This window comes from Tursiops truncatus, chromosome 13 (genome assembly GCF_011762595.2).
Source record: "Tursiops truncatus isolate mTurTru1 chromosome 13, mTurTru1.mat.Y, whole genome shotgun sequence".
In the NCBI taxonomy this organism is placed as follows: domain Eukaryota; kingdom Metazoa; phylum Chordata; class Mammalia; order Artiodactyla; family Delphinidae; genus Tursiops; species Tursiops truncatus.
Window position 1 is genome coordinate 17,585,200 of NC_047046.1, and position 27,811 is coordinate 17,613,010.

At 52.9% G+C, this 27,811-nt stretch overlaps 1 protein-coding gene across 1 annotated transcript; it reads left to right on the plus strand.

Annotated features, from left to right (window-relative positions):
- The first annotated feature begins 582 nt into the window (after positions 1 to 582).
- FOXN4 (forkhead box N4) lies at positions 583 to 23,811 on the plus strand. The gene is made up of 9 exons (XM_033837919.1): positions 583 to 668; positions 14,457 to 14,602; positions 17,574 to 17,698; positions 17,792 to 17,905; positions 18,213 to 18,340; positions 18,972 to 19,068; positions 19,974 to 20,181; positions 22,099 to 22,491; positions 23,552 to 23,811. Exons 1-9 carry the CDS (start codon positions 583 to 585, stop codon positions 23,809 to 23,811), a joined length of 1,557 nt encoding a protein of 518 aa, XP_033693810.1.
- The last annotated feature ends 4,000 nt before the right edge of the window (positions 23,812 to 27,811 follow it).

Here is a 27,811-nt window from a genome sequence, read left to right on the forward strand (position 1 = left end):
AGTGGGGAGTTGGGTTGGGTTTCCAGCAAGGGCATGTGGCATTTTTGAAGGCATTTCCAGGGCGGGAGCCCTGCGGAGATTATTCCCTTTGCAAGTGGGAATTTGGCTCCCCCAGAGAAACATACATGACACATCAAACTGTCCTTTTTTGTTTATTTTTTCCAAAGTGGTCAAGCCGAGCCGTGGTTGAAAACACTAGGCTTGGAAGGGAATCGGGTTTTTCTGCTTCCTATTTTGCAAGTCCACATTATCCAAGACTTGACATTTGGATTCTAGAGGCTTCCTCTGCCCTTCCCCCATTAATTTGAAAGAACCTGGAATTTCATTCCATTCTCTTCATTTGCTTCTAAAGCCCTGTAGAATTGCCCTGGGAAAGTGACCTGTGACACCCAGGAATCCTCTAGTACTTTTTTTTCATTTATCTTTATTGGAATACAATTGCTTTACAATTTTTTTTTTAAAGTGTTCTGTTAGTTGTTTGAGCTCCATCCTTCTGAACTGTGGGAAAACTATGAGTTTTCTGCCCTGTCCACATCGTTGCTGATGGGAGCTTTGTTTTCTGCTTGTCTTTTCCCCAAGGAGATGATAGAAAGTGACATCTCACCCATGATGTCAGGAATTATTCGAAACTCAGGGCAAAATCACCACCCCTCTCCACAGGAATACAGGTGAGGGCTTCAACAATAACAAATGATAGCTTTTTGAATTGTTTAAAGTGTTTATGTGCTGGTTACAGTTTGTGAAATTGACCAAGAACTATGGTTACATTAAATTCTGTGATTTTGCAGGAGAGCTGGAAGATTTGGGTTTCGAAGGTGGTCTCTCTGAGGGTGTGTGACTTGTGGCGTGGGGCAATGGGACCACTGAAAGCCTGCAGTTTTTTGTCCCCTCCTGGGTGAGAGGCTGGGCAACTGGGTAGATGTTAAGAGGACAATAGCAGTTATTGCTTCTCCTCCAGTGGTCTTAACAGGGCTCCAGGAAATGCCCCCCAAGAAAGGAGAAAGGGCTTGTCCAAGGTCACCAGCAAAGGGAGGGAGGAGGAGAAAAAGGAAGTATCGCAGCCTCTCTCCCTTGAGCCACTGAAGGGCTGCCCTGGTTCCCAGTGCCCCACCCACAAGGCAAGTACCGTGTCCATGGGTAGAGGGGGCACAGCCCAGATTGTGGAGTGGGGACAGGACAGGGGCTGGCCTGGGAAGAGCAGGCTGTCACGTCAGCTCAGCCCTGTTTCCCCAGCGGCTGTCTGACCTCCCGGAGCCATTGCAACTCACCAGCGGTGCCTTTGGCGAAGACCGAAGCCCCCAATTAGCGGGTGGCTGCTTCCCGAAGGCTGTGAGCCTGAAGGCTGCCTTCTGAGGCCCGAATGAGGCCACACATTCAAACAAATATTTGCGGAGAGACTGCTGTGGGCGGGGCTGGGACCCCAGATGTGGGCCAGGCACACAGCAGTGTGTGGGCACCTACTGTATGCCCAGCTTGGGAGGCTGCTCAGATGAGCCCCCATTGTACAGGTGAGGAAACTGAGGCTCAGAAAAGTGAAATGGTTTTCCCAAGGTCGCACAACCAAAGACCTATGGGCTTCCTTTCTGCGCTGAAAGGGTTTAAATTATGGCAAGTGGGCTGGGGACAGCCTAAGGGTTAGGAGCTTGGCTCTGGAGTCAGTTAGAATCCCAGCTTCTCTGGTTGTGTGGACCTCTGAGCCTCAGTTTCCTCATCCATGAAATGGGGACAGAAATAGTACCTACTGCATAGACTTGTTAGAAAGATTAAATAACAATTTAACTCTATCACTTGCCAACTATATGATCTTGGAAAAATCCTGGGGGTCCAGCTGTTCCTTTCCACATGGATTCAGGGCTGTTTTCTTATGTTAAACAGCATAAACAGAAGGCAGAATAACAAAATAGCAACAACAACAATAATAATAGCTGGTGGTTTCTTAACCCTTTAGTACCTGCCTGCCCTGTGCCACAACCACCCTATGAGAGTAGCACTCTTGTGCCCATTTGGCAGATGAGGAAATCAAGGCTCAGCCAGATTAAGTGACATTACAAGATGATGCAGGTAGTTACGGGGACAGTGGGGACTCGAACCCTAGGCTGTCCCACCCAGAGGGTACCATGACCACCGCCCCCCCCCATGCCCCACTGGTGAAGAGCGCATGGGGTTGGAACAGAGCAAGTTTCTCCACCACCTCACAGCTGTGTGACCCTGGACAAGTCACTGCCCCTCTCTGTGCCTCAGTTTCTTCATCTGGGAAATGGAGCAATGAAAGAGCCCAATTTGTGGGTCACTGGGAGGATCCTGTGCTTCCATCTAGAAATGGTGTTCAGCCAGGCCTGGGGTAGAGTGCTTTCTCATGGAGGGGAGATTTTATGATTATACAGAGACTCCCCCACCCCTTCCAACCACTCCCATTTTTCTCCCTGAATAATAGCCCAGGAGAAGTTTATGGGCTTCTCATTCCCCCTCCCACATCTCCAGAGAATGACTCTGAGGACCACTCAGGCTGCTAGTGCAGCCTGGTTCCAGCCCCCTTGCAGCCCTCCATGCAGCTGCCTGCCCCTCCATCCCCAGGGGCTGAGTTTGGCCGTTAAGCCTCAATGGCTGTGTGCAGGGAGGGTGGGGGGCGTAGCAGCTGGAGGCAGCTGCCCTGTCCCCAGGGAGCTGTCGAGAGTCAGTGGCCCGGCCTAGACAGCAAATGGGCAGCAGCATCCCGCTAACAACAGCTCGTGCTCAACGTGGGTTCGCTGCTTTCCCCTTGGCTCTAAACTAGGAGGGAATCCACTCTTAGGGGCACTAGGAAATAATGAGAGTTATTAAGCACTTACTGTGTGCTAACTCCTTATTTTAGAGGTCAGATCTAACAACCTCCTTTTACAGATTGGAAAACTGAGGCCCAGAGCTGCAAAAGGAGGCAGGCTGCTAGCTCCTCGGAACTTCAGCTTCTCCCAGGGCCGTGCGGGTCAGTGGTTATCATTACAGAGCCTTGTGCCGGGTGTTTATTCCCCAAACCCTCAGTCCCTCCTCTAATAAAGGAGGTGACTTTGGGCAAAACCCTTTCCCTCTCTGGACAGTGGTTTTCTCATCAGTGAACCACAGTGCCAGGCACACAGTAGATACTTTATAAATATGCATCGGATGGAGAGGTGGATGGATAAATATCACATGAGAAATAGCACATCCACGGAAACTCAGGGAAGTTTCACTCTCAAGTGATGACAAAGTCCTGTCCCGTGGACCAGGGCAGGCGGACACCACCTGCCTTTCCTCTTAAGCCTCCCACTGCATTGACTGTGGGGGACGGTTTACCCCCATTCCAGAGTGGCTCCACCCATAGGTTGTAATCTCCGTAGGTGAGGGGCTCCATATGGCAGGAGCAGTGACCATCTGAGCATCTTTACAACCCTGCACCCTTCAGGGTGTTCAGGGTGGCCAGAATAGCTCCTTAGCCCACCCTCGGACAAGGAAAGAGGGGTAGCCTTCGTGGGGTGCAGTCCTCCTTTGGGGTCTTGTGTTTCCACCCCTAGAAACACGCACACAGCATGCCTACGCACACCAAGTCCTGAGCCAAGTTCTAAAAAGGAAAGAGTCTCTTTTCCAAATTCCTAATCCAATCATGTCACATTACGCTCACTCTTGGCCCAGTTGGGAATTTCTAAGCTTGCTAAAATGGCATTAGATTTTCTTTTTCCTGTAAACGGTTAGGAAAGATATTACAAATGATACGTTCGCTAAATAAACAGCTCCGTGAAATGTTTAATCCCTTTTGTGTAAAGGTTGGATTGTAAACAAGAACAGTTGCTAACGATGTAACAATTTCTTACTAACCATATCTCCAGAAGGCAGGTAAAACCTCCTGGTTATAATCATAGCGGACGTGCCTCTCTGTACTGCAGGGATGCTGATCTGACACCCCACACCCGCAGAGACAGTATTTTCTTGGCAAACCCCTCCTAGTAGCCATGAAAGGTCAGAGGAGAAAAGAAAGAAATGTGGTTTGAGTACCTGCCTGGTGCCCTTTCTTACAGGTTATCTGATCTTATCCTCACAATTTCCCTTTGCGGTGGGAATTCTTATTCCATTTTACAGATGGGAAAACTGAGGCACAGAGATGTGAAGTGACTTGCCCAAGGTCACACAGCTACAAAGGGGTTGAGATAGGACTCGAACCCCAAACAGGTGTTCCTTCCACTGCACAATTGCTGTCTCAACTCAGAATTCCCAAGATAGGAAATAAAGGGTTAAATGTGGGCTCTGCCCTGAGAAGGCAGGAGTAGACAAGAGAGTTAAAATTAATGAGTGATCTCAGGAATCTATGCCATGGGTAGATACTGATGGCACTAGTCATTCCCGTGGATGGAAACACTGGGAGATGTTGGACTGGTCTGGGAGGGCTTCCTGGGGGAGGGGGTGTCTAAGCTGGGCAGGAAATGGATAGAGATTGGGGAACATAAGATGTGTTGGAGCTGAACTGGGCTGGACTGGGGGGGATCCCTCTTCCCTTTCCTACTCCAGCACGTATGGAATAAATGCCCACAGGGTGCCTGGCCCTTTGGTGGGTGCTGAACAAAATAGAGAGCCTCTCCATCCTTGCCCTCCTAGAGTGGAAAGACTAGAAACATGTATAAATGAATATACCTCATGGCAAAATGCTAAATGTTCTGCAGACACAACACAGGAAAGACCACCAGGGGTGGGGGTGACCAGGGAGGACCTCTCAGAGGAGGGAAATTTTAGGCTATGGCCAGAAACATGAGAAAGAGCCAGCTGTGAATGAGTGCATGGAACAGCATTCCGGACAGAGGGAACAGCATGTGCAAAGAGAACATAGAATGTTTGGGGAACTGAAAGATGGACAGGTTTGCTAGAGGAAAGGGGAGAAGGAAGGAAATGGCCAAGGACCAGATCATGGCAAGGAGCTCGACTCTTACTACCCCGATGGATTTTAAGGACAGTGACAAGTTCTAGTTCTAATGTCCCTTTTGAAAGGTTGCTCTGAATTCTGGGTATGAAATCCATCCATTCCACAAACACTTGCCTAGCACTCGAGCCACATACTGTACCACGTCCTGCAGTGATTTACCTACCCTGAACCAGGAAGCAGGCCAGGCCCTTTGATCACCTCTATTCTACACCTGAGAAAACTGAGGTTCGAAGGCATTGAGTCACTTGCACAAGGACCCCCATTAGGAGTGGAGCCAGGACTGGAATCCAGGCCCCCCCTGGGCTCACCCCATCCAGTGCCCTACTCTCCCGGCTCATCTTCCATCCCTCCATGGGATTAGCTAACACGGCTGATCAATTAAGGATATTGTTAATTAATGTTATCAGCTTGGTCCCCTGGCCAGTGCAGAATGGCAGCCATGGACTCCAGTTGTATCTCACTTTGCCCAAGGCTACCACAGAGTCCCCTGACCAGTGGCCCCATCACCATGGAGGCACCCTGCAGCCTGATCCTTCTAAAAATAACGTGATAATGGTTTGCCCTTCCTGCTTACGTCTTGATTTGTTTCAGCCATACTGGCAGAACATCGAGTGAAGAGGCTCCAGGGTGGGTGGTTTAAGTCCCAGCTCCTTTGCTGACATGCTGTGTGGCTGAGGGGTATCCCTTCCTCTCTCTGGGCCTCAGCCATCCCATCTACGAAATGGGCATGACAAATAGCCATCCCACGGGCCGTCAGGAGACGAGGGAGATGCAGACCTAAGAGGGCTGGCAGGAAGGTGGGCATGCCACGGGGCAGACTCCCCCTTCTTTGAATCCCTAGGTCAATTAGAAAGTTCTCTCCTTGGAGAGAGGGAACTGTGTCTGTCTGCCAGAACAGGGCCTGGCAGGTAGGAGTTCAGGCAAAATTTGTGGAATGAAGCTGGTGCTTCCTGAGTGTCGGGTACTCTGCACGTTGACCTCCCCACGGAGCCCACTTTACGCTGAATCCACACTCTTCGGAGGATGTTGACACTAATCTGAACCACTAGCACGCAATACACATTGATGGGCTGGGCGCCCTACCTGAACTATCTCATTCAGTCCTTACAGCCACCAATGAGATGTGTGCAGGCGTTAGCCCTCCCATTTTACAGATGAGCAAACTGAGGCTCAGAGAAGCAGATGACTGCAGACAAATCTCACAACTACTAAGTGACTGAGTGGGATTCAAAGCCAGGCCTGGTGGACCCCAGAGCCTACCCTCGTAACCAACTACACTGAAATGCTGCAAAAAGAGAAACACGGGAGCCAGGGCCCAGGCTTTCTAGCTGAGATGGGCTCAGAATGTAGCATTACGGAGGGCAGGCCTGGGCCTTCTGATAAGCCCAGAACCTTTAGAGCAAAACTCATTACAGGAAACACAGGTAAAGTGATAAGCATGGAGGAAGCACTTGAGAAATGGCAGCCCCATTATTGCACTGACAAGAAAGGGTTATCACTCTGATGTCGACTTTCCCGGGGTACCACCTGGCTCCTAACCAGGGTCTGCCACCTCTCAGACCCTCCATGCCGCAACCCCCTCAGAAGGGGACTGTACCCTTCAGCATTTCACTTCCCGGCAGAGGTGGGCTGCCCACCTCTACAGTCTTCCACCCCACGTGGCCCTGCAGGTGGTGTGTCCCAGTGGCCGCCCCATGGAGATGGAAGGGGTTCAACCCCCTTGTGTTCCAGATGGGGAAACTGAGGCCTGGGGAGGGTCAGGCTGGAGGTGCTGAGGCCAGTACCTGGGGCCACTGCCAAGAGGCTGCTGAGGCGAGTTCACCTGGCTTGGCCTCACCTTTCCTATCTGCGAAAGGGGATGATGATGCCCTCTGGGCGTGTGCGTGCGTGCGCGTGCGTGCGTGCGTGCGTGTGTGTGTGTGTGTGTGTGTGTGTGTGTGTGTTTTAATCAGGAGAAGATGGATGTGGCCGAGCTTTGAAATGAAACGCCTCCTGTATGGGCGGGGAGCTGCGAGTGAACCCTTTTATTCAGAAGGGGACTCTGGAGTGCTACCTAGGTCTTTTTCTTTTCTTTTTGCCCCCAAAGCTTTCTATTCACTAATGAGGATCCCCTGCTGGTGACAAATCCTCCACTTGGTTTGAGAAGGATGCATGGCCAGGGGTCCCCTTTGGAACCCTTGAGGTAATAGCTTAACCTGCTTTTTCAGGTTAAACTGAAATCAGATGCTTCATCTGATACGATGCTTAAATGGACTCTTAATGTGTTCTCAACAGCCCCCTTAGGGTAGGTGCTATTATTATTATTATTCCCATTTTATATGCAGGGAAACTGAGGCCCAGGGCAGGTGATGGTCGTACAGCCAGGAAGAGGTCAGGCCCGGGCCCACCTGTCTTGGGGTTCACACCCACTCCTAACCTTGGGGTGCTACTCTGCCTTCCTAGAGCCCTAGGACCAGTGGGACCCTGCGGGAACTTCTACTCTGCCAGTAATGCTTTATAGATGGGGAAACTGAGGCCTGGAGAGGGAAAGGGGCTTTTGCCCAAGATGTTAGAACTTTGCAAATGCAACCAGGGATTTAGCTGCAGACTGCTCCCCTGAGTTACAGGGTCTTTGTATCAAAAGGAACCTTGGAGGTTGCTTAAGGCTCATCTTTCATCCAACAGGGGCCTGACAGGCCATCCCTTGGCTCCTACTTGCATGCTCCCAGGATGGAGAGCTCACTACTTCATGAGTTGCCTTCTATGCAGCTCCAGTTTTTACAGAGCCCTTCCCCATAACTTCCTCACTGGTGGGTGGGTGGGGTGGAGGACCCTTTTACACCCACATCTAATAAAACTCAAATGTTTTATTAAATGTCCAAATCCAAATCAAATGTCCAGTTGTCTTAAGGCAAGGTAGAAACACCACAGACTGTTCCACCAAGATTGAAGAATGTTCCAGAAGGCTGCCGCCTAGTAGGATGCTTTGCGATGATGGGCATGTGCCACATTTGCCCGGTCCACTATGGAAGCCATTGGCCACGTATGGGCACCAAGCACTCGAAATGTGACTGGCGTGACGAAGAAACTGCATCTATCATTTTATTTAATTTTAGTGAGTTTAAATTTAAATAACCACCTGTGGCTCCCTGTCAGGCAGCACAGTGCCTGGATTTTCTAGAACTCACAGAGCACATTTCTTCAACTGTTCCTTGTAGGGCAGAGAGAGAGGACGGTGGGGCTGTAATCAACCCAGGCTCTGGCTGGGGGACCCTAGACAGGCCTGTTTCTCCTGGGCCTCAGGGTCCCTACCTGGCAAATGGGAAGGTAGTAATGGTAACATACCTCCCTGATCAGGCTCTCTTGAGGATGACGTGAGATCAGTCACTTCCATTAGGGACAAGGTGCACCCCGGGGGCTCACTCACCCCAGCCTGTGTCCACAGGCTGTAATAAGATTCAATTTTATTTAACTATAAAATTAAATAAAATTACACTGAGTCTTTCACCCCCGCCTGGGCCCCGGGGGCAGTGGGGGTGGGACATCTAGACAGCCGGATCTGTTTGCTCACTTGTCCAATCTTTGAGCAATTATTAAGCACCCACTGTATGCCCGGCCCTGTGATGGGCTCTGGGTGTGTGGCCCCTGCCAGGGTGCAAGGGTCCTGCTTTACCATCAGCACCCAGCAGCCAACTTGGCCCCTGTCCCGGCCTCCTCTTTGCCAGATCTGGGACCCCCCAAGATCTGGGAGTGCAGCCCCTGTCCTCCCTGGGGACATCAGCCAGGTTCAGAAGGTGGAAGCTTGTGGCCCACTAAGGGGCTCCCTGGAGCTCAGAGAAATGGGGGCTCAAGTGAGGGGATGATGACAGGTCCAGAGAAGGAGAAGGGAAGGCATCCTTTGTGAAAGAAGAGAAGATACGCAGGCACAATGGAGGGTGCTGGAGGAGGTGGGAACATTTGGTACCCTGGGGCCCAGGGCCCGTCACACACTACACCCGTGTCAGAGCATGGGGTCACCTGAGCTGGCAGAAGGGTGTGGCGGGGGCCATGGCTCCCCAGCACTGGGCGTGTGGGAATTACCTGGGCGCGGGAGCATGGGTTAACTGCTTTCATCCCCTGAAAGCCTGGCTCAGTGTCTTTAAATAGTGCTGACACTGGGGACACAGGAATGATGGGTGAATGAGTGTGTGGGACGGAGACGGGTCTGCAAGAGATCTGGGGGCCCTGGATGCCGCATCAGAGAGAGATGGGACAGGAGAAGAGGATGGACGTTTGCTAAGAGCCTCTTGTGAGCGCTTTGCCTCTGTCATTGTTACCCCACTCTGCAGAGGAGGAAACCGAGGCTCAGGAAGGTTTGGAAGCAGGTCTGATGTCACCAGGCAGGACAAGTGGGGCCAGGACTTCATCACTGGGCACCATTGACACAATGACAGAGAGAGAGAGACAGAGAGACATACACAGAGACAAACACAGAGATACCAGCAAGGAAAGAGTGGGAGAGAGTCAGAACAGAGGGACGGGGGTGAGATAGCAGCGGGGGCGCGGTGGGGAGAGCGGAGGGAGCAGATGGAAGGAGCTGTGTCTCTGAAGTTTCATAGTTTTGTTCTTGTAGCTTCCTCTGGAGGTGACCCTGGGTGGGGAGGCATCAGCGACATGGTGACCTGGGGCTGGCTCTCCTCCTCACCCAGAGATGCAGAGAGTGAGTAGGACAGGTCTTGGGAGATCCCAGGGCGATGGGGCTAGGTTTGCCTCTTCCTTTGCATTGCAAATATCCCATCATTTTCCAGCAGATGAGAAACCCACTCAGGAGACTGACACAGGGTGTCTCTGTCTCTGTCTCTGTCTCTCTCTCTCTCTCTCTCACACTCACACACACACACACACACACACACACACACACACACACACACACACTCCAGGGAATAATCCCAAACCCTCGCAGATGACAGGATGGTTCACAAGCCACTTGGCCTCCACACCAGCAAGCCGGTCTCAGGCAGGGTATAAGATATTACAGCTCATATTATCATTTGTGCCCATTTTATAGGTGGGAAAACTGAGGCTAGGGATTAAGTGCCTTTCCAAGGGCTATGGCTCAGAAGCCATGGTGGCTCCTGAACCAAGAAGTCTTTCTCTTGTCACAACTGCCAAGGATCCCATGGTTTATGCCACTTAAAATGAAGTGCTAGGAGAGGGCAGGAATGGGGCACACGGGGACACCTTGAACGAGGGGATTCTAGGCATTGGTAAGGGAGAGGTTTGGGGGACCTTTACATGCCACCGTGGAGAGGGGGCTTTGTGCCTCTTTGCAAGGGCACAGGAGGGTGGGAGAGGAGACAGAGATGGTCAAGGCCCCGGGCCGGCAGTGGGTATGGGACACTCCCATTTAGGCCCTACAGCATCACCTCCTGGTTCCTGTGACACACAGTGAAGAGGTGCCTGGATGCCAGGTGAGCCTAGGGGGCAGCAGGACATAAGCCAGGCTTTGGGGCCCGCAGACTCCATCACAGAGCTCTGGGGCATCCACAGCCATCTCAGGAGACCAGCAGGGCCAGCTGGGCCAGACACGTGGAAGCAGGCATTCTGGCCTGAACTGGAGGGGGGACCAGACCACCCTGGGATGCCTGAGGCAGCAGGGGAACAGGACCTGGCTGCCCACCCCCAGAATGAGCAGCAAACCCCCAAGAAGGGAGAATGGGGGCCAGGCCTGTGCCAAAAGTTGAACACACACTGGCTCATCTGATCCCTGCAACAACCCAGGGAGATGTGGTCTGTTCCTCTCCCATTTTCCAGATGAGAAAATGGAGGCTCAGGGGCCGGAAGTAACTTGTTTGAGGTCTCACAGACCGGGGGGGGGGGGGGGGGGGCAGGTCATAAGGACTTGAACCCAGACCCATCCAACCAGAGCCTGAGCTGTGCCGAAGCCCCTGCCACACCCCCTCAGGGCTGCCCTCCCCCCAGAGCTTAGGGAGGCACTAAAACACAGCTTCCCAGGCCCCACAGCCCCAGGGTGGGATTCCAGGGTGTGGGATGGACCTTGGACTCTGCATTTGAACCAGCCCCTGGGTGATGGTCATTCACACAGCCCCAGCTGAGAGCCCAGGACTCAGGGTGGGGCATCTGCCTGAGAGGATATCAGGTTCTCTGCCTGTGGTGCTGCAGGTACAGCCCAAGATGTCAGCAGATAGACCCGAATTCGAGTCCTGGTCACAATTTTGCTTTCACCAGTCTGGCCTCAGTTTCCCCATCTGTAAAGTGGGGCTGTCTGTTCCCTATCCTTGTCCTGAGGCTGTCTCAAGGACTCAAGGGGGCAGAGGACAGCTAAAAGTGCTGGATGTGACAGTCACTGTCAAGCAGTTCTCTGGGTTGGTGGCCTGGGGTCAGCCTGTTTCAACTGGCCAAGCAGGCATTTAAGTAGTGCCACTGTGTCCTGGAATACAGGGTGATGGGGGGGCTCAGGGCCAGCCCTCAGCGAGCCAAGGGGCAGGATGTGGGCAGAGGGATGGCAAGGCAGGACTCACTGGCCCAGGGAGCAGTCAGGATGCAGAGGGGGTCCCTGAGCTTGGGGTCTGGGTGGCAAAGACTTCCCGGAGGAGAAGGTACTCCTGGGCTAGGAAGGGCCACATGGGAAGCCAGGAGCCCCTGCCCTGGTCGTTTCCTGGAGTATGACATTGGAAGCAAACTGCCTCCTTTCTCTCGGCCTCAGTTTCCCCATGGGTAAAATGAGGGGTGGGGTCAGGTGATGTCTGAGGAGACTGGCATTAAGAGGCCAGAAGACAGAGTTTGAAGTGAGCCTCCAGGGATAGGCACAGTTTGGGTGGGGGAGGAAGAGCCAAAAGGGCTTTCCTAGCATGGAGGTGGGGCCATGGGGTGTTGGGGCTGCTGCTATGAGGGAAGGGGAGGCCCAACAGGGCTTACAAACAGCAGGAAAAAAAGAAAAGAATGATCAGAAGAGCACCATTAACTCAGCCCCTACCACACGTGCAGCTGTGTGCTAAGCAGTTACATTATGTGATTCTCACTCTGGGGGAAATAAGCTCAGAGCATTTGTGAGCTCGGGGCCTCAGTTTCTCCATCTGTAAAATGGGCACATCATGCAGCCCAGCATCTGGCATACAAGAAGTGCTCAGTAAGTGGAAGCCGCTAGTGGTAGCTGCAGCAGGGGAAGGTCTGTGTGACCCCAGAGCCCAAAGCTTTGATATATTTCCAGTCCCCTGAGGACTTGGCTAATATTATCATTAACATTAATATTGATATTAATGACAGCAAAGTCAGACATGGTTCCAGGTCTTTTCATGCAACTCTATGTTTAATCCTCAGCATACCCTATGTGATAGGAACGATTATTTTAGCCCCACTTTACAGATCAAAAAGTGAGGCTCTGTGGTCATCCATTTACAATGCTTGGTGTCAGTTTATCTCTTGTAAAAATAAAATACAGTGCATGTGTGTGAAAAAAAAAAGTGATATGAGAGAAAAGAAAAAAAAAGGATATAAGGTCTTTCTAAGCTTACCCAATTAACACTGTCTCTCAGTCTTTGTATTAATACTCCACCTATTTCCTTGTGCATTAAACTTATAGTTATTTATAAATTCTTAATTGTTTTTGTGTAGTTCACAGCTTTCACAATCATTAGTTATTGTGGCATATTACTTTTGTAGTAATAAATATACATTATTTAAAAAAAAACAAAAACTGAGGCTCAGAGAGGTTAAGTCAGTGGCCCAAGGGCACACAGGTAAGTGAAGATCAGGAGTAGAGCCTAGAGTCCAAGCTCTTAACTAACACATAATCTAACAGATTCACCCTGCCGCCAGAGATCCTGCTCCGTGGTGATGCCCAGGAACCTGGTGTGTTTACAAGTCCCCCACCATTCAGGGGGCTCTGATGGGCCCCCCTCTTGAGAAACCTGCCACCAGGGCCTCATTTCCACTCCTCCCTGAGGCCCCAGCACCAGGTAGAGCAGCAAGGACACTGGGGAGCCATAGCAGGTTACTGAGCGGGAGTGGAGCTCGTACCACCAGATGCTGGGAGGTCGGCTGGCCGTGGGGTGAGGAGGAGCCTGGGTGGGGGCTGGCCAGGCTCCCCCGACAGCTACAGCGGGCGGCACGTCAAGCCCTGCCCCTCAGCCTCACCCCATGGTCTCCACGGGCCTGACGGGACAGATGGCATCGCCCAGGCCTGGCCTGTGGCTGTCACTTGTCCAGATGAGTTATGAGTGGGTCAAATGGGCGGCAGCCGGGGGGGGCTGTAAAAACAATTGCAGGGAGACCCCAGTACAATGGGAGCCACGTGCCATGGGGGCAACAGTCGTTTGTCACACAATGGGCCGCCAGGGGACAGCAGCCGGGCCAACTGCTGCTACGGACACGGACCAGCCGAGTTTTCAAATCGTTTCCAGGCCCTGTTTTCCTACGAGGCAGCCAATCACCGGGGCAGCCGGGTGGTCACCTGATGCCAGCTTGGTGGGCTGAGGGCCCAGGCCCGGCTACAACCGAGCAGCGGGTGCCATGGCAACGCTAATTGTGGCCCTAAAACACAAGGAAAGAGAGAGCAGGAGAGATGGGAAGGAGGGGGGAAGAGAGACAGAGTGAGGGAAGGAGAGAGAACACAGGCCTGAGGCAGCCATGCAGATGGCAGGAGCGGGTGGAGACTGATGCCCCAGCTGGGTCCACGGTCACGTGCATGAGAAAACCACAGGCTGCGTCCCTCTCTCTCTCTCTCTGAGGCCCCAGGACACCTAGTTTTGAAACCTGGAGTTTAGAATTTGGACTATGGGCCTCTGGGCAACAGACCAGAAGGCGCCTGGCCTGCGGGGCCTCAGGTGTGCTGGGTGTGGCGTGGGCTCCTGGCCGGTTTGCAGCCACATTATAACACGGGCAGGATGCTGCTGTGAGGCCCAGGGCCCTGGAGCTGTGGGGCGAGCATGACTTCAAGGGCACCGGGGAGCCATGGTTACCCCAAATTGGGGTACCTGCCTGCTGTCCTCGATGGGCAGACTTTTTCTTTCCATAGAAAGCTATGCTTTTGCTTGTGAATCAGTTGAGGGTTGGTGGGTGTGGGTCCTAACTGGAACCTCCAGGGGCTGCCTGGGGTCACGGTGAAGAGTTCAGGCTGGGCTCCCAGCCCCACCCCTTCCTGTTCCGTGTGGCCTTGGGCAAGTGACTCAGTGCCCTGAGCCTCAGTTTCCCCATCTGTGAAATGAGAATAATAATAGCACCTGCCTCATCAGGTGACTGGGGTGTTCCGTGGGTTAATACCTGTGAAGGACGTGATTCAGTACCTGGCACATAGTAAGTGCTCAACAGACATTAGTGCTTATTACTTGGGGGTAGGGACTGAGTAAGACGTGTTAAGTGAATAAAGGAAGGGAAGATTTGAGGGTGTGCGATCTGGCTGCCAAAGGGGGATCTCTGGGAGTGGGTAGATTGGAGGATTAGGGTGGCTTGGGGGAGGTGAGAGGCTAAAGGGGGTGATTCCAGAGGTAGGCGAGCGCCCCAAGAGCTGGCCTGAGCTCCCCACCCCTGCCCGAGCTCCTGCCCCTCCCCGCAGGCTCCTGGCCGCCACCAGCAATGATGACCTTCCTGGGGACCTGCAATCACTGTCGTGGCTCACGGCCGTGGACGTGCCGAGGCTGCAGCAGGTGACGAGTGGCCGTGTGGACCTGGGTGGCCCCAGTGCGCCACACGCGCACCCAGGTAGGCGCGGGGGCGGGGTGGGGTGGCGGGGGAGGGGCGATGCCCAGCACTGCCATCCACCACTGTGTGGCCGTGGCCAGGTCACCCTCTCTCTCTCTGGGCCTCTGTTTCTTCCTCTGTAAAATGGGACTAACTCTACCTTCCCCAGGGGGATGTGGTTTGTTCATAGTCATCACTGTGTGCCAGGCGCTGTGTGAGCTAAGTTTTCAGCAACAAATAAAGACAGACCTTCCCTTACCCCTGTCCATCTTGAACACCTAGAGCAGTCAGCAAACGATGGTCTCCGGAACCAAGTGCAGCCTGTGGCCTGTGGCCTTTGTGTTAAGATTGCTTTTACATTTTTCAAGGGTTATTAAAAAACAAAGAAGGCAGATGACATGGCTGGCAGAACCTAAAGTATTTGCTGTCTGACGCTTTACAAAAGTTTATTTCATTTACCTCTAAAAAGTAAAGAAGTACTTTGAGGGGGAGGAGAGATAAATTAGGAGTTTGGGATTAACATATACACACTATCATTGATTATATATAAAATAAACAACAAGGACCTACTGTATAGCACAGGGATCTATACTCAATATTTTGTATAACCTATAAAGGAAAAGAATATGAAAAAGGACATATAGATATGAATCGCTTTGCTGTACACCTGAAAGTAACACAACGTTGTAAATTAACTACGCTGCAATTTTTTTTTTTGGTTGCACTGGGTCTTAGTGGTGGCAGGCGGGCTCCTTAGTTGTGGCCCGTGAGCTCTTAGTTGCGGCATGCATGTGGGATCTAGTTCCCTGACCAGGGATCGAACATGGGCCCCCTGCATTGGGAGCGCAGAGTCTTATCCACTGTGCCACCAGGGACGTCCCTACGCTGCAATTTAAAAAAATGATCATAAAAAAAATTTTTTTTTAAGTACTTTGACTTCTTCCAAGAAAGTGCTGAGCTCAGGACCTGGCACACAGTAGGTGCTCAGTAAATGGCAGCTAGTTGCAGTCAAAGCAAGTGGATTAAATGTTTAGAGACAAAGAAAGTGTCAAAGAAAAACAGTCAACAAAAACAATCACTGCAGTGCATGCACTAGGCAGCCTTCCTTCCCCAAGACGGAGGATTAACTGTACACAAACACTGGGTTTGCTTCTGTCCTCTTATGAGTGGTTCTCAAGTTCCTATATTTTATAAAGCTATATTCTTAAAATAAAACACAGATGCTACAAGCAGGAATATATTGTTCTCACAGACTTCTGTATTTCTGTGCTAAAATTAATGGAATCAGATTTTTAGATAAGTGTAATTTTCTCTCCAGCAGACCAAGTGGTTACATCTGAATTGAATGCCTGTCAGTGATCAAAAGAAACTCAAAAAATGGACCAGAGAGAGGCTTTTGGTATTTAAAAATAAATATGCCGTGGTAATTTTAAGCCAGAAAAAAAAAATCACCACAGTACATTAAAAGTACCCGTAGTTGAAAAATTAATGCCTAGGAGTCAGTCTTTCTTTCTTTCTTCCTTTCCTTCCTTTCTCTGTGCTGCGTGTGGCATGTGGGAATCTTAGTTCCCCGACCAGGGATCGAACCCACTCCCCCTGCAGTGGAGGCACAGTCCTAACCACTGGACTGCCAGGGAAGTCCCCAGGAGTATGTCTTTCATTGGACAAATTGTTCTTGGCCAAGTAGCAGGGGTCAGCAAACTTTCTATAAAGGGCCAGTAAATATTTTAGACCCTGTAACCCAGATGGTCTCTGTTGAAACTTTCCAACTTTGTCACTGATGTGCAAAACCAGCCATACACAACATGTAAGTGAATGGGTGTAGTGTGCCAATAAAACTTTATATAAAAAAACATGCTGTGGGGCTTCCCTGGTGGCGCAGTGGTTAAGAAGCCGCCTGCCAATGCAAGGGACACTGGTTCGAACCCTGGTCCAGGAAGATCCCACATGCCGTGGAGCAACTAAGCCCATGCACCACAACTACTGAGCCTGTGCTCTAGAGCCCATGAGCCACAACTACTGAGCCTGCGTGCCACAACTACTGAAGTCCGTGTGCCTAGAGCCCATGCTCCGCAACAAGAGAAGCCACCACAATGAGAAGCCCGTGCACCACAACGAAGAGTAGTCCCCGCTCGCCACAGCTAGAGAAAGCCCATGCGCAGCAACGAAGACCCAACACAGCCAGAAATAAGTAAATTAATTAAAAAAAAAATGCTGTGGGCCAATTTGGCCTAGTGGCCAATAGTTTGTCAATCCCTGATCTAGAACCCCAAGGGACAGCTGTGTGACCTTGGGTGGGTGCCCTCCCCTCTGAACCTCCTTCCTCATCTGCAGTGAAAAGATAATAAAACTGGCCTCATAGGGTGCTGTGAGGACTCGATGCAGAAAGTGCCTTGCACACAGTAGATGTTCCGTAGATGTGGACTGTGAAATAAGAAAGCCCCTTCCATCACTGCACACCTCCTGCGTGCCTGTCACTATGCCAGGTGTTTGGAGCACTGAGTCACATAAAATAAGGTCCTGGCTCTCAGGGAGCTAAGGATCTGGTCAGACAGAAGGACAAGGCAGACAGACCAAAGCACAAAGGATGAGCCCAGGTGGCAGCCAGAACTCAGAGGAGAGCTGAAGGCCCCAAGGCAGGACCACCTTGTACATCAGCTTTGCTGGATTGGAGGTGGCTACCTAAAGGCAGGCTGGTGCAGTGAGAATCCGTGACAGATGCAATGTCTGTCACAGGCCCAGCACAGGAGAAGGGGGTACATCTGCTATCCCTGAGCTAACGCTTGGCAGAAGAGCAGATAGGGGCCGGCAGCTGGTAGGAACCCACTCTCCCCCACTATACCCAGAGGAGTAATTTGTCAAGTACCTACTATATGCCGGGCCCCAAGGGTGGGGGATGGCTCCATTCTCTGCAGGTGCCCAGGGACTGAGCTGTCCCTGCCCGCAGCCACCATTCCCCCAGCCTGGGCATCTCTGTGCTTCCTTCATCCAGGTGCCTTGGCCAGGGCAGCTGACCTGCACGTGGGAGCCGCCCCAGGTGCCCTGCTCCATGGCCCAGCTGGCATGGCCCCCCAAGGCATGCTGGGTCTGGGTCACCTGACCAACCAAGGAGCCAGCGTAAGTGCCACCACAGGGGTCAGGGAGGGAGGGGGGTGTCCGACAGGGCTGGAGTCCCCCTTGACCCTCCGTCTCCTTCTCTCCCGGCCCCAGCAAATGAACCAGTTCCCTGTGGGGGGCCAGCCCGCATCCAGCCTGCAGGACCCGCCACAGCTGTACTCTCCCACCTCCCAACCACAGTTCCCGCTACCCCCGGGCGTCCAGCAGGTACCGGGGGCTTGGAGGGGCCCTGGACTCAGAGGCAGACACTCCTCACTTGGACTGGCGAGGGACTGTTCTGAGCCTCAGTTTACCTACATGGAACATGAGAATAACATGCTTCACCATGTCATGGGGTTGTCCATTCGGCTCCCCCGAAAACCCTGCGGTGGGCGGAAACAAGATGGTCTGCTGGGGGTGTAAACCCTGCATCTGGCTCTCTGAGGTGGGGTGGGGCGGGGTCATCGTGAGTGACTGATGCTCTCTCTCACCGTCTCTCTCTCTGCCACTCTTCCCCGTCCCCACCCGTGGGAAGTGCGCTCCTGTGGGCCTGTATGGTTCCCCGTTTGGGGCACGGCCTCCCTACCCCCAGCCCCGCATGGCTGTGCATTCATCTCAGGAACTGCACCCCAAACACTACCCCAAGCCCATCTATTCATACAGGTGAGGTCCAGGGGGGCTGGGGCTGTGGGGACCTCAGGGAGGAGAGGGGTGAGGGCTGCCTTGAGGGCACCTCAGACAGCTGGGTGTGGTGGCCCAGGCTTCCAAGGGGGAGGTTTCGGGGAGTGGGGGACCCCCAGGTGGGACTCGTTCGTAGGAAGGACCGTCATGTGGTCAGTCAACCCCCAGGGTTGAGAACCCACCCCAGACACAGAGCCCAGCACTCCACTCTGTCACTCACAAGCTGTGTGGTCTTGGGGAAGTGGCTTGGCCTCTCTGAGCTTCAGTTCCCTCTGATGTAAAAAGTCATCAAATAATAGTATTATGTACCTCACAAGATTTTGGGGAGGGGGGTAAGCAGCCTAGTGAAAGTCTAAAGGCCCATTAGTTATGGGAAATGGATAGAAAGGAGGAAGAAAAGACAAGGTTTCTCAAATCGGTACCAATGGCTGAGCTCAGGGTCAAGGTCAGCGGGTGGGAAAGACATAGGGCCAGGAAAAGGTATCAAGAGTTAACACTATGTGTAGGGGCTGGAACCAGTAGGATTAAGCAGGGCCAGCTTCCTGGCAGAGGAGGCTTAGGCTGTCAGCCTGAGATGACTTCATGCCTGGCCTGCCCCACATTTTGCCTCCAGCTGTCTGATCGCCATGGCCCTGAAGAACAGCAAGACAGGCAGCCTGCCTGTGAGCGAGATCTACAGCTTCATGAAGGAGCACTTCCCCTACTTCAAGGTGAGGGGCCCAGCCAGGGTAGGGATGTTGGAGTAGCTCTTGCCTCTCCCTGGCACTGCTAGAACCCAGGATTGGCCCCGGGCCAAACGGGACCACCCTTTTAGTCCCCTAGTTATGTCCATAGACACCTGCAATGTGCACTCACACAGACATGGGCCAAGAAATCCAGAAAGAGAAGGGGGCATTTGAGTTGGGTTCTGATGGATGAAGAGGAGTTCACCAGGCATTCCCAAGGGGCAAAGGGTAGAGGGCCAACCTAGTTATTCAGCACAGATTCAGTAAAACATAATGATGCTACACACAGACTTGGTGAGAACCTTTGCCTCTCTGAGCCTCAGTTTCCCCCTCCGTGCCTCAGTTTCCCCCTCTGTAAGATGGGGAGAATGATACCCAGCTGGCAAGGTTAGTAAGGATCTGCATGTAAAGGCACTGGCAGCTCCGGGCACCTGGTTGACCACTAGTAAGAGAGAGACAGAGAGAGAATAAAATGAATAAGGTATGAGGTGCATTGCAATATCTGGTTACCTAACAATAAAGTATGAGCATTTATAAAAATGATCAGCATTTAATGCACTCGACCAGTTATCCACATATTAGCATCATCTTGCTTGCTTCCTGAGTGGGAGAGAAAGAGCGGGAGATCTGGCAGCCCTGGGCCTTGTCCTCATGTCTTAACCACTGCCCAGAGCTAAAGTGCAGCTGACCCATGTACCATCAGGGCATGGACCCTCCCGTTTGCCACTTTGCCCCCCTGCTCTCTCTTGTCTTCCTGACTCGAGGTTGAGCATTGGACACTGACATCGTCCCCCTGCCCCTCTAGCCCTGAGTCTGAGATCCCCAAGGAGAGAGAGGGTTCAGAGGGGCGTCCCTGCAGGGGTCTCCCACAGGCCCACTTCTCCCCACAGACGGCTCCCGACGGCTGGAAGAACTCAGTGCGACACAACCTGTCCCTGAACAAGTGCTTTGAGAAGGTGGAGAATAAGATGAGTGGCTCCTCGCGGAAGGGCTGCCTGTGGGCCTTGAACCTGGCCCGCATCGACAAGATGGAGGAGGAGATGCACAAGTGGAAGAGGAAGGACCTGGCCGCCATCCACCGGAGCATGGCCAACCCCGGTGAGGCCCGGGTGCCCCGCCTCACACACATACACACACACACACACATCCCCACCCGGCATCCTGCCCATCCCACAACGAGCCCAGTCACCATGGCGGGGACATGGGCGCCTGGTGACCATCCCCCCTCCCCTCCCCTGAATACCCGTCTCCTCTCCATCCCTATGTGGTGGCTGGTCCATTGAAGGGTCTGGTCAGAAACGTGAACAGCTGTAGAATCTCGCTAACAACCCCAGTTTCTCCCACAGACATGTCGAACGAAACACCCATGGGAAAGCACGGCTTCCTTACCTTTCTTACCACATCAGTACAGATTCCCAAAGTAACAGAACAATAATACCCAGTGTGGGCTAGGATGTGGAGAAATCAGCATCATCATGTACAATTGCTGGGAACGTAAGCTGTGAAACTTTTCCAGGGCAAAGTAATGTAGCGAAACCTTGCAAACTTGGTCCTCCAATTTGGTCCACTTATTCTACTCATCAAAGATTTGATCAAAAGGTTTAGGAACAAAGTTATCCATCATGAAGTGATTTCTGATAGTAAAAAATTGAAAGCAATCTAGACATCCTGCAATAGGGGATTATTTAAATTGATGTAATGTTATACCGTGCAAGTATTAGAGATAAGAATATTTTGGGAATATAAAGAAATGCTCCCAATACAATAAGTGAAAAGAGGCAGGTTATGAATCAATATACACAGCATGATCACATTCTAAAATTCTAAAATATATCCACACCCATTTGTGTTTATGTGTGTGTGTGTGTGTGTATACATATATATACATACACACACACACACACACACACACACACACACACACACACACACACACACACACACACACACACACACGGACTGGAAGAAATATACCAAAATCTTTACTGTGAATGGAGAGACCACTGAAAATTTTTATATTCTTCACGTTTCTCTATTTTCCAAATCTTCTACCCTGTTCGTGAATTACTTTTAGATTAGAAAAAAAATATTGTACCCGCTTTTTTTTTTACTTAAGAGATGGAAGCTGGGGACATACAAGTGACATATGAATGGAAAGAGTGACATGGGAGGCTAATGCCACCCAGCCTTAGGAATATTTGGCCTGGCCCTGTGAATGTCATCGTGTTTGAGGTTTGAGTATCAGGGGGGATGGGAGTCTAGCTCAGAGATGAACAATTCAGTAAGATGGGGAGAAAGACCATAGCAGGATCCACTAGGCCCTCAGCTGAGAGCTCCGGGGTCTGGTTCGAGATCCAGGGCCCATCCTGACACATATTTGGGGTGACGGCTAGGGCAGGCCATTTCACCTTCTAAATTCCAAGTGTCCTCGTTTCTAAAATGCGTGCAACCCAAATAGATCCTGGGACCCTAGTGATCCAGTCTCAAAACTGTGTTGTAGTCAATGAGACACAAGCCAACAACCAAAAAGAATTCAAGAGTAATTTGCGTCTTGTTCTATCCAAGAGCATTAAGGAGGATCCGGGTTTCAATCCACAGCAACGCTTCATGTCTCTTTAGCAGCAGGGAGTGGCTAGGACCCCTTGTATGTTAATAAATTTTGTCCCAATCTCGTGGGATTTGTAACCTCTGCCTTACCTCCCTCTCGTAGGGCTGTGATGAGGTTTAAGTGAAGTCCTAGAGTTACAGGATTGTCCTGTAAAACACTGTCCCCATGGGAGGAGCCCATGTTATCTGAGACTCCTCTCACTCCTCAAAGACCCTATGTAATCTGTGATTTCACTCCACTTTCACAACCCTGTGCACAGCGTGTGATGCCATCTCATAGATGAAGCGGCTGAGGCCTAGAGAGTCAGGAGGCTTGCTAAAATCACTGGGATGTGAATCCAGGCCTGGGCTGGGGCCCAGAAACCGTAGGGTGGCTTCTGATGAGTGACCTCTCCCACTTGCCTGCAGAGGAGCTGGACAAGCTGATCTCGGACAGGCCAGAAAGCTGCCGACGCCCTGGCAAGCCAGGGGAGCCCGAGGCCCCCGTGCTGACCCATGCCACCACCGTGGCCATGGCCCACAGCTGCCTGGCCGTCTCCCAGCTCCCACCCCAGCCACTGATGACCCTGTCCCTGCAGTCGGTTCCCCTGCACCACCAGGTCCAGCCCCAGGCACATCTCACCCCAGACTCTCCTGCCCCGGCCCAGACCCCACCCCTGCACGCCCTGCCGCACCTGAGCCCCAGCCCCCTCCCCCAGCCCACCGTGGGAAGGGCGCCTGTGGACTTCATCAACATCAGCACCGACATGAACACCGAGGTGGACGCCCTGGACCCCAGCATCATGGACTTCGCTCTGCAGGGTGAGGCTGGAGGGAGTGGGGGAGGGGAACAGAGGGGGGAGGGGCAGCCCGGGGGAGGGGCAGCCCGAAAGGTCAGGGAGGGCAAGGGAAAGGAGGGCGGTCTGCATTTACCCCACAGCGCATCCCTTCAGAAAACACTTCCCAACCCCCTGATCCTAGCAAATTCCAGCAAGCATTTAGTTAGCACTTGCGGTATACCAGGCCTTGTGCCAAGCACTTCAGAGGCACCATCCTGCAACAGTCCTGGGAGGCCACTGCCATTTCATATTCCCATTCTGCCGATGAGGAAACTGAGGCCAAGAGGAGTGAAGTCACTGGCCTGAGGTCGCCCGGCTAGTAAGTGGCAGAGCTGGGATTTCAACCCGGGCCTCTCTGACCCCAAACTTTCAACCAGGAACTGCTTCAACCTGCATGTGCCAACCTCGTGCCAGGTCACACTCTGACCCACATGGTCATCCTCAATCCACGGGGAACGAATGAATGAATGAGCAAGGGGAGTTCAGGCTTCAGTGAAGGCTCATAAGTCATCTGTTCGCTAACACTGGTGCGCCTACTGTGTGCCAGCCAACGGCCGAGAAATCCTCTGCCCTCAAGGAGTTGCGTGTCTAGTGAGGGAACTGGACGAGGTATCAGGTTAGTTAGTTAGCAAGTTAGTCAGTTATAGCTGTGAAATGGGTATGTCTGAACTGCCCTGCTTCTCCGCCTGGATTACCGTGCAGTTAAAACGTGCTGGGAAAATCATGGTTTTGTCCCCTGGCTTTGACCATGACGGTACCACCTAACGACGGCCGAGCGTTTCCCACTCATCGCCTAGTTTCAGCCTCTCAATCCTAGGCGGTGGGTTCTCTGATCATCTCATTCCCTCCCGAGGAGCCCAAGGCTCTGAGATGGTAGTGACGTTCCCAAGGACGCCCAGTGGAGAGGGAAGGGCCGGGAACGCTGGCTCCTCCATGCTGTCCTGTGACGCGTGACTTTAAACACCACACGTGGTCTCTGCCCCAGCCCTAAGACGGCCTTCGAACTCGGGTCCGTTTGACATGAACGCTCTTGTCTTTGAAAGGGAACCTCTGGGAGGAGATCAAGGATGAGGGCTTCAGCCTGGACACACTGGGCGCCTTCGGAGACTCCCCACTGGGCTGTGAGCTGGGGGCCTCGGGCCTGACCCCCGTCTCCGGCGGCAGTGACCAGTCCTTCCCAGACCTGCAGGTGACCGGTCTCTACAGCACCTACTCGACCCCAGACAGTGCGGCCACGCCAGCCGTCACCTCCTCCTCTCAGTACCTGGGAGCCCCGGGGAACAAGCCTATAGCCCTGCTTTGAGCCCACAGCCTCGCCTGCCCCAGAACCTGGGCCCAGGAAAGATGCTCACCGAGCCGGGTGTTCCTGCAAGAAAGGCCCCTCACCCTCCCACAGGCCTCTGAACGGTCGCTGGGACTGCTGGCCGACAGGGCAGTAGCTGCTCTCCTGACCTCCACGGGAAGTTTCTGGGGCCTCCCCAAGTCAGGAGGACAGAGGAGAGCAGACAAGCATCCCCGCCTCCCCCACTCTTGACGCTTCTCCGAGGCCTGGCCGAGCTGAGAACAAGGTCTCTCTAGACTGCTTCCCCAGTCTGGCTCCCAAACAACCTGCAGCCCGCCTTGGGAAGCATTGGTGTGCCATGCAAACACCCCAGGGGGAAGGCCTTTAATTTATTATTCTCCTAGGATGAAACACCTGCCTTAGCCTCCGGCGGACAGGCCCTGAGGCTGGGAGCGGGGCTGGCAGACCGTACGACTTCCCTTGGACTGGAGCAACTTGAACTCTGAACCAGGCACCTGCCCCGCTGGCCTCCGGGCCCCCTTCTCCCTTAGTCCGTTAGGGTTTCACAGAGCGAATCCCTGGGCCATGCCGGGCACTGTGACCCTGCGAACATTTATTTATATTTATTGGAGCACGTCCAGGCCACTTCTTCAAACTCAGCCCGTGGCCCCTGGCACAAGACTCTATGGTCCCTCCCGGCAGCCCAGCGATCCTAACTCCTAAATTACCCGCGCACCACGTCTCCAACTGGCTCTTCAGCTCTTTGCGGCCTTGGGCTGCTTTTTAGAACAAGCAAGCACTTTTGATACTGTGAAACATCCTATTTTTTAAAATTAGAGACCAGATATTTTTCTAACCGTTCAGTCATGATTCGAATCTCTTGCCACGTGTACCTAAAAAGAGAGGCGCCCTAGTTTTGAGCGCTGGGGGCTTCAAGTCAGGATGGGAATGGGAGGAATGGCAGGGGGCTTTCTGTACTGGAATTGAAGACACCCCTGATGGAAAGAAAGTAAACTGTGAACCAGGTAAAACTTGACCCACGTAGCGAGTGGGGCTGTCGAAGCCGCAATGCAGAGTATTCATGGGTACTTTTTGGCCTGTCTCACTGCCCCGTGACCTTTTTTATGTTTCTTTCTCCCCTCTTGGTGCCAGTTACTGACTTTCCAAGTGGCAGGTTCTGCAGACAGTCGGGTTAGAGGGGACCCAGGTGAGTGGGCTGGGACCAGAGGAGGTAACCAGGGATCGGCCTACGGCAGCAGCTTATACCACTGTCCTGACCAACATCTGGGAGTTCCTGAACCCTAGAGCCAGAATTTTCTGATTCATCCACAGCCACCTGGGAGGCTTGGTGTTCAGGCCTGTCTCAAAGGACCATCTCTAACTTCTTCCTAATTCTGGAACTTTCCACCAAGCATCACCATCGTTACACACAGCTCAGTGCTGCCCGTCTGACTGGCACTGCTCAGCTGCTTTGTGTGACGTGACCTGCCCCCCGCCGATAAGATGTCTGAGTCATTAAGGAAGACGCGTGTTCGGGCGATGCCAGGACTGTGTACCATTGTGGTGGAGAACCGTCTTCTGTCAATAAAGGCTGAACGCAGCTCTGTGGCTTGGGTGGGTGGGTGGGGTTGACGGGGGAGGGAGGGGTAAAGGACAACAGCGCCCCTCGCCCCTCACGGCGGAGACACCCCCCTTACAGATGGGAAAACCGAGGCCCAGAGAGGCAACACTGAGCCCAGGTCTTCTGATGCCAGGTTCCCATTGTGCCAGACACTGGGAGGGCTTTGTCGTTATCGGTAAAATTAGCCTGGCCGCCGGTCACCATCCCATGGTGCCAGGCTCTGGATGGGCATTCGCTCAGGCAGTGATGTGAACCCCGCTTACTGTTCAGAAGGCGAGGCTCAGAGAGGTTGGGTAGGACTCGGGGTCCAGTGAGGAGGCAGGACTGAGTCCGTGTGTGCCAGGTCCAGAGCCCGAGCTCAGCAGCGCTCCCCAGAGCTGGCTCTTGGTGCCCGCCTGGGGTCAGAGAAGGCAGCAAGGTGGGAGGAGGGGGCACCCTTTTCAGCACCAGGCCCTGCGCCAGTCACTGCTGTCAATTAGCTCATTCCATCCTCGCTACAACCCTAAGAGGCGTGTCCTACTAGTTATTACACCTATTTTGCAGACGGACAAACTGAGGCTCAGAGGACTAATGGAGGTGACTTGCCACCCAAGGTAACAGCAAAAGGGCATGTTAATTAGGAGTTGGTTGAACTCTTAAGCCCACCCAGGAAGGGGCTTGCAGCCTCACTGGGGAGACCAGATTCACACATGCAACGATTAGCAAGTAGGGAAGGTAGGGGATGATGGGGCTGTGGGTGGTATCGGGAAGTGCTGAATGGGGCCCCACCTCAGTGGAGAACAGGCAGGCCGCAGGGAGGGGGTGCCTGCAGCAGCCCTGGGATGCCTTTCTCTCCCCAGCACCCCTCTTCCTCAGCTTGGCTCCAGGGTGGCCCTGTTGACTCAGGCCTGACCAATAAGAGCATCACAACCCCCGGGCATCCCCGGTGACTGACTGGGGGGCAAGTGACTCAGGCCATACTGGTCACAGCCAATAAGCATCACCTGGGGGCTCTGTAGAAGCTCTGAGACACAGGGGTGCCCTCCTCCTGGGGTGCTAAGCTGGGAGGATGGCGGCTGAGTGGCTGGATCACCACGTGGAGAGGGCTGGGGAGCCCTTTCTTGAGTCGCATCCATTCCTTACCACAGGCAAATGGGGCCAGGTATGTACAGAGTCAGGGCAAAAATGCCAAGGCCACAGGGTCACGGGCTCTGGGCAAGAGCCCCAGTCACAGCCAGAACCCCACCTGTGCAGGGACCACACTGACGCCAGAAGAAAGCATAGAGGAGAGACGGAGGAATGAGGCTTAATTGAGGGTTTCTCTGCAGTTGGCCAACTAATGGGAGAAACATACTCATTGCCACCCTTTGAGGGCCCGCCGTGTGCATCGTGGAGTTAAACGCTGCTCCCGCAGCATCTCCCTGAAACAGCACAACCAGACACCCAGCCAGTGGGATGGTCCCATTTCCCAGATGAGAAAACTGAGTCTCAGATCATGATTGTGCAGCTTTTCTTCCCCCTCCACGAGAAATCACCCACAGTCTAACAACAAAAAGACAAATAACACTGGCTTACGAGCAGAGGGGGCTTACTCCATGCTACAATATGCACTATGACACAGTGTACCTTATTTTTCCCTCCTACTCCCCATGGTGTAAAGCCGCCACGCCCTGTGGTGGGCAGAATAATGGCCCCCAAAGGCAGCCACATACTAATCGCCAGCACCTGTGACTGTATGCTACGTGGCAAGGGTAATTAGGGTAGCAGATGGAATCAATGTTGCTCATCAGCTGCCCTTAAGCTGGGAGAGCAGCCAGGATTATCCAGGTGGGCCCAATGTAATCACAGGCTCAAAGTAGAAGAGGGAAGTCAATGTCAAGCTCTGAAGATGGAACGAGGCCTCTAGAAGCTTCAAAAGCCAAGAAAACAGATTCTCCCTTAGAGCTTCTAGAAGGACTGCAGCCTTGCCAGCACCCTGATTTTAGCCCAGCGAGACCTATTTCGGACTCCTGACCTCCAGAACTGTAAGAGAATAAACTTGTGTTGTTTTTAAGCCACCGAGTTTGTGCTAATTGTTACAGCAGCCGTAGAAAACAAACACACCCCCATTTTACAGAAGAGGAAACGGAGGCTCAGAGAGGCCGAGTAGCTTACCTGTGATTAGCAAGGGGTAGAGATGGGATTCCGATGACACTCTGCTTCCCCACGGTCAGTCGTCTGTCTCAGAGGGCTCAGTGGACACTGTCTACTTGCTGGTTTAAAAAGGAGCCAACGCAGTGGTTCAGAGTCCGCCTGCCGATGCAGGGGACACGGGTTCGTGCCCCGGTCCGGGAAGATCCCACATGCCGCGGAGCTGCTGGGCCCGTGAGCCATGGCCGCTGAGCCTGCGTGGCCGGAGCCTGTGCTCCGCGGCGGGAGAGG